Genomic DNA, 6,864 nt, shown 5'->3' with positions numbered 1-6,864 from the left:
CCCAAATCCTGTCAAGTCCAAGAAACATTGTATGGAAAGATGTCACCCGATGTCAAGAGCATTAATTCTGGATTCCTTGGCACTGACACTGCTACACTACAGCCACATTACTGAAACCTGCAACAAATAAACTTGGTTAGTTTTCCAACATTTCGGCACCACTTTCACATCTCTACATTGCATATAGCGGATATGAATAAAGTTTGTAATCAGGGAAAGACTTCTGGGACACCCGGCATATGTATGGTAAAGCATGTGGAATTTGCAATACTTTCACACAACAAAAAATCAAATATAGTGAACACGTTTGTGTCTAGCTTCATTGTGGTAATGTACCTGTTGGGGGGAAAAATACTATTTTAGACATAAATTGACATATTGTTCTTCCTATATGCACATGAAAACAGCAAAAAATTAGTTTGAACAAAGACATGACCCTCAGTGCTTGAGAAACCAAAACAAGCAAACACTGTTGACTACGTTGATCTAAATAAAGATTGCTCCTTTCTGCAATTGCGTTACATAGAGATAATAATATCCATGGAAATTCCATGCTGAATAATAAAAAAATAACTGATATGATCATGTATTCAAACTACTAGCTGCTTTAAGGTTGAGTTATTTCTTGAGAAAAAGTTGTAGTAACTTATTCATTAAAATATATCTGACTTTGGTTGCATTCATTAGAAAAACAGTAGAAATTCAGTTCATATACAGGTTTTCCAATGCTCTCCAAAGTCACTGACAATATGGTGTCGAGGATTAAATTATTTATTCTAGGAGACAATAAATAATTTTATAATGTTTTATCTATAGAGCGTCTCAACCTTAAAAGTCAGTATGGGTTAAATGGAGCGCGGCGTTGCCAGATCAACAAACTGAGACGCATCGAGTCACTGTTAATCGCTAATGATTGCGACAAATTTACTTCCTTAATATCGTATAAGAAATCATCAAAATCTATGTATTTGATGCATTTTGGGGGAAAAACGATAGTTACCTCAAGATTTGCATGTAAATGTTTATATTTCAACGTAACTATTTACCATTTTACATTTGCATTATATGTGTAATACACGACACAACTGTTGTTACTTCTTTCGTTGCATGTTGTATCGTTTACATAAACAGAATTAAGTAAATGCAAAAACAAACATTAAGATACATTTTTTACGGAAAATAAAGCACACTGCACTTCCTACGAACCGGGGCACCTGCCTGCAACTGAATTGTAACCTTGGTGGCGTGCAATGAATTTGATTCGCGAGACAGCCCGCATAAACCAACTACAATTGCGGAATAAGTAAGGCTGCTGTGGAGTAACAATTCATTCTAAAAATAACTTCAAACAATGGTCAACACTTTTCTCACTTGGTCTGCATGTGTATCGCGACAAACTGAAAAGTTTCTCGCTAACCAACTTTTTCGTGTTACAGTCTGATGATTTATACAAAATATCCAATTTATATATATATAAAACTCTCCTTGTAAGCAAATTAATTTACCCAGGTGAAGAATATCATATCTACAAACATCATAGATCCCGTAGAAGAAAAACTGGTGAAGTTGTTCAAGCGGTTTGATATTTATGGCTTTTGAAGTATTTACTAGAAAAAAATTAAGGGTTTTGCAAAATAGCATAATTATGAAAAATTCAGATCACATGAATTTATGATGGGTTATATAATGCAGTCAGTAAATAGAGCATAAAAAACTCTACAGGATAATGATTTCACTGTTTGAAATTTTTGACTTTTAACATCTTGCAACGCAGCGGTGGTAGAGAAGGACAGAGCTATTGGCAAAACTCGTGTATTAGAGAGAGAGAGAGAGAGGGAAGTACTTCATTTACTTCCATACTGACTTTTAAGGTTGAGGCACACTATAGTAATATGTATTATTATTCACTTTGTTTTTTCAGTACAGTAGCTGTAGAGTAGACCTACAGTTGGGTCTCAGTACATTTCATGGTACACAGTAGAAGCCATTTGAAAACAGTAGAATTTTTCTACTGTAAAAAGTAGAAATTTCCAGCAGGGCTTAATTAATTGCTTCTGGAATATCAAAGTTTACACAGATTTTGATTACTGACTATTTATATTCAGTGTCATGTAATTTGTCTGCCTTAGTCATAACCATCGATGCAAGTGTCCATCTATTTAAAATCATTTATTATTAAACTGATGACCGGGACTGATTTTTTTTGTCAAATACTTATTTGCACATGTCACCCTTCAAAGTACTCCCCTCCAGAGTCCATATATTTTTTCCAATGTTCTGGAAGCACCTTAATGCCCTTTTCATAAAAGTTTTTAGGTTGGCTACGTATCCACTCCCGAACACTGCCGATGATGACGTCATTATCTGCAAACCGCATGCCTTCCAAGTCTGATTTAAGCCTTCCAAACAGGTAGAAATTACTTGGGGCCAAATCAGTGCTGTATGGCGGGTCCCATTTCAATTTGATGAGGGTTGCCATAGTTGTTTTGGCTGTATGAGGCCGTGCATCATCTTGAAGGAAGGCTACCCACTTTCCACCTCTCTTCTGCTCGGATCCGATCTTTTCCTTCACTTCTGTTGTCAATAGTTCTGAGTAATAAGTTGCAGTGACTGTTGTGACATCTGTAAGAAAGTCTACATGGATAACCCCCTGCCAGTCCACAAAAAAATGTTTCCATCACTTTTCCTACTGAATGGGTCCTCTGTGCTTTCTTGGGTCTGGGAGAACCGGTATGCCACCACTCACGTGATGATCATGTGGTTCATTCTCCACATGCTCTCTTCCCTCTCTGAAGTACTTACACCACTCAAACACACGGGTTCATGAGAGACACTCTTCCCGTACTGTTGTTTGAGTATCTGCAAAATTTCAGCTGGCTGGACGTTTTCTCCAACGAGAAATTTGATCACAGTGCGTTGTTCCACGCTCCGCGGCTCCTTCTGTTTGCTCATCACTAGCAACACTCGGACATAACTGAGCAGGTTCTAACCTGCGCGGGAAGGAGGATGGGGGGTTGTAGCCAGTGGCGTGCCCAGGATTTTTAAAAGGGAGGGGTTATGTATACTTTTTCTTGGTAGTTAGCCCTCATTTTGTCATATTTTCCTAACTTTGACGTTCTTTTTTTTAGGAATACTGGGCCAAAGGGGGGGGGGTTAACCCCCACCAACCCCCCCTTAGGCACGCCACTGGTTGTAGCTTTATTCTCCCAAAGAGGCACAACTGCTGCACATGGCAGGTTGTTTAAAAAAAAATCAGTCCTGGTCATATTTGAATGACTGAGTAATTAATTTTAATACTTCTAATGAAGACAATTCACGTAGATCATCAAACTTTTATATTTTGGTGAGCAATATTGTGATTGATACAAACAGATGAAGTAATTGTGTACCAGTTCCTTTGTAGAGATTGAACAACAGTGCACCGACCTTCCTGATGGCACAATGGTAACACACTCGCTTTGTAATCAGGAGTCTTGGTTCAATACCTGGTGGAAACACACTGCACAGTAGTTCAGATTCAGTGACGTGCACTGAGGAGTAGCTAGTCTAGCAGAGATAGATCAATCAATCTCACATCTCGAATTATATTCAAATCACAATATTTATTATCTTGTTAAAGCCACAGTTCATATGCAACACCTTCTTTTCCACGTGCTTCTCGTCCATCGGTGTTCTCCGCGGGCAAAGCTGGCTGGATACCCTAGCTCGCTCTTCTTCCGCCTGACCAGTTTCCAGGTAGAAACGGCCGGCCCAAGGAAAAGGAAGATTTCTACCTCTACCTCCCTTGCCTCCTCGCCCCCCGCTGCAATGATTGAAAGCCCAGGCTTTCAGGTCCTCCAGTCTATCTCCTATAGACAGATAGGGGATTGGTTTCTCATAGATTTTTTGTAAATCCTCTAAAGAACTCAGGGTAAAAATTTCTGCAGTACTTATGTTCTCTGTACTTACACAACCTTTTACACGTTGTACAATATGTACGTATGTATAATATGGGATGTAGTTTTTTTATTTATGAAATGGGAACGTGTTATGTGCAGACAATAATGTTATGCTTTCTTTCTTTTTTCTTTTTCAAATATGGAATATATAATGATTAAATTACAAATATGTGCTCAGGTTCTCTCTCACTCTCGTTTTAGTAGTTTTATTTAAATATACTACTCTTGGCCTCTAACAGTCATAAATACGGATGTATTTATTTGGGCAAGAGAACGCGCGTTCATATTGTTGTTGGTTTGGTTTATTTTACTTCGCTTTTTTGTCACATTTGGTTATCGCGAAAATGAGGATGAGTGATGATATGATGAAATTGATGAAGGGACCTCATATGAACAATCCAGGCTAGGATTCGAACCCATGATGAGTGCGCATTCTTGTCCTATGTGTTGCAGTGAATAATGAAATAATTTGGAATGAAAAATGTATCTCAGAACTCAAAAAGTCAAATGAATATCATTGAAGAAACTACAAAAAAGTGTGTTGTGTTTTGTTACTTGTTTTGTTTCTGTGCACAAAGTGTACTTAAAACACCAAATCAACCAACCGTGGGGGAGTGGTTATCACAGCGTGCTACGACACCAGGAATTCCGGGTTTGAACCCTGACCTCGGCATGGGTGTTCTTTGTGTTTGTCCCTTCATTAATTTTATCGCATCATCTTCTCAATTAACCAAATGTGACAAAAAAGCGACACTAAGTAACAAAAATGAAATCAAAACATTGATTGACTGCTCAATTTGGTTTATTTTACTTCGCTTTTCCGCCACTTTTGGTACGATAAAATTGATGAAGGGACACACACAAAGAATACCCATGGCCAAGCCGAGATTCGAACCCAGGAGTCAAATCAAATCGTTTTTTTTTTTTATTTTCGAATGTGAGTGGGGGTTACGTGTACTTCTTTTAGTACTCATTCAACATTTTGCAATCTTTTCCTGTTATTGACATCCTTCTTTTTTTAGGAATACTGGGCCATAAAGGGGGAGGGGTGTGACCCACACCAACCCCCAACTCCCTTGAGCATGCCACTGACTGCTACCCCAAGTGTCGACGTCACCGCACGTCACTGTTCAGATTCAACTATAAAATGTAGAAACTGAGTTTTTTTTAAACAATAATGTACCAATTTGAGTTTTATATTGTGTGGTTTACTTTCCAGTTTGTCTGTACCATGAATGACAATCTTTATTCAAAAGTTTCTGAATCTTTTATCCAATTAACTTCCATTGTCATCATCATGATTAACCTAAAGAGACAGAAATGGGACATGCAACATCTGAACAACAATAAAAGTTTACTAGATTTGGTTTCTAGGAAAATCAGAGCTTGAGAAATGTATGTAACAAGGTTTTTCATATTTTGTTTCAGTGGGAAACATAGTGATGACGTGGATTGCCAGGGACCCATGACAGAAATGCCTAGGAGAATGTAAGTAGCCGAGTATCTCTTGTATTTAATTCTTATAATTTAGTTGAAGTTAATATGCTTCATATTTATTTTGATTAACTTTTAAATGACTTCCTAGTTGAGAGGTGTGGGTAGAAAATCCACATAAAATTATCAAAACTACTTCTACAAATTCAAGGTACTGTGCAAGCTTAGTAAATCAGTGAAAATTCAAATTGGAATATTTCGCTTGATCAAAATAGATTCTTGCTGAAGTACACTGGAAATGAAGGCAGTCGCTTCTAAAGTTTGCAAGAACTAAAAGGAAGGCAGAAGAAGCAGATATTTTGGCTACAATTTTAGCTGAACTTTAATTTCAGAAAATACAAATCACAATTTGCTATTTATTTACAAAATCAAATTAGATCCAGGATGAGAAAGAAAAAGATTCCACCCTGAATTAGCCTATGCATAAAAATAGTTCAAGACTTTAGTTCCAGCAAAGGATCACCAGAAGTTCTGAAATTTGCAATGCAGCAGTCAAAGATTTTAGAATTTCTGTACACTGTCCTACAAGATCCAGCCTCTCCCCCACCTCCAAATTAAAGTCTTCTTTGTTCAAGGTACATAAAAGAAGGCTTTGTGGGTTGCTGTGCTACATCCCATCTGGAAAAGAAATGAATATGTTAGATTTGTCATGTTATATAAATAAAATATACTACTTCATGTAAGGTATATCACTGGAAACTATAAATATTTACAAATTCCTTTTAGATTTAAGGCTATTTTTTCATAGACTTAGAAATATAAAAGGTGAGGGGAGCATGTGAATCAAAACAGAAGAATTCTTCTAAAAATAAACTAAGAATGAAATTATTAAAAATAAAAGTTATTGACAACATCAAACGTTATCCGTAATTTTAATAATAGTTCTTAGAGTATGGTTAGTACTCACCCATAATTATAATTGGTAGTATTTGCTTTAAAAGCACATTATTATAGAAATTATTTATCTGTAATAGCATCAGTGGCGTAGCATTATAGTATGCCTGTATGCCCGGTGTTCCCAGATTTAAAATTTCAAAAATGCGTAAATGCTGTAAATATAAAGTAAAACTTGACTAATTTCATATACCTTCATGGCATTATAATAGCTATTTTTCGCGATCTGCTTGCAACGCTCCACTAACAACACTTGTTCCAGCATTTTTTCAATGCCTTTTCTGCCTGGATGCCGGGCAGGTTCGGCGTAAAGAACTCTATATTCCTTGCTGTCTTTGTGGAGGGAAAGATTGGATCTCTACAGCACGTGCGCAAATGCTCTCTCATACGCCAGTGTATGGAGCTAGTGCTACGTGATTGGTTCTTGTGACCCTTCCTGCCTTCTGAAGCAGACGACAGCGGTAGTATTCCTACCCGGTTCTTCGCGCTCGTGCCACTCATGCTATGTGATGCTACAATACAATATTGACTGACATAA

At 37.3% G+C, this 6,864-nt stretch overlaps 1 protein-coding gene across 1 annotated transcript in view; it reads right to left on the bottom strand.

Moving 5' to 3' along the window:
- Positions 1-5,736: 5,736 nt before the first annotated feature.
- LOC145992726 (aromatase-like) overlaps positions 5,737-6,864 on the bottom strand; it is a 37,834-nt gene continuing 36,706 nt past the window's right edge. The window contains exon 11 of the mRNA XM_083129111.1: positions 5,737-6,050. Within this exon, the coding sequence (XP_082985237.1) occupies positions 5,987-6,050 (64 nt within the window). The 3' untranslated portion in view covers positions 5,737-5,986. The remainder of the gene's footprint in view (positions 6,051-6,864) is intronic.

Source organism: Lepisma saccharinum, chromosome 9, assembly GCF_977018435.1.
Source record: "Lepisma saccharinum chromosome 9, izLepSacc3.1, whole genome shotgun sequence".
NCBI classification, from domain to species: Eukaryota; Metazoa; Arthropoda; class Insecta; order Zygentoma; family Lepismatidae; genus Lepisma; species Lepisma saccharinum.
The sequence above is the reverse complement of the archived record's forward strand: the minus strand, read 5'-3'. Positions and strand labels throughout refer to the sequence as shown.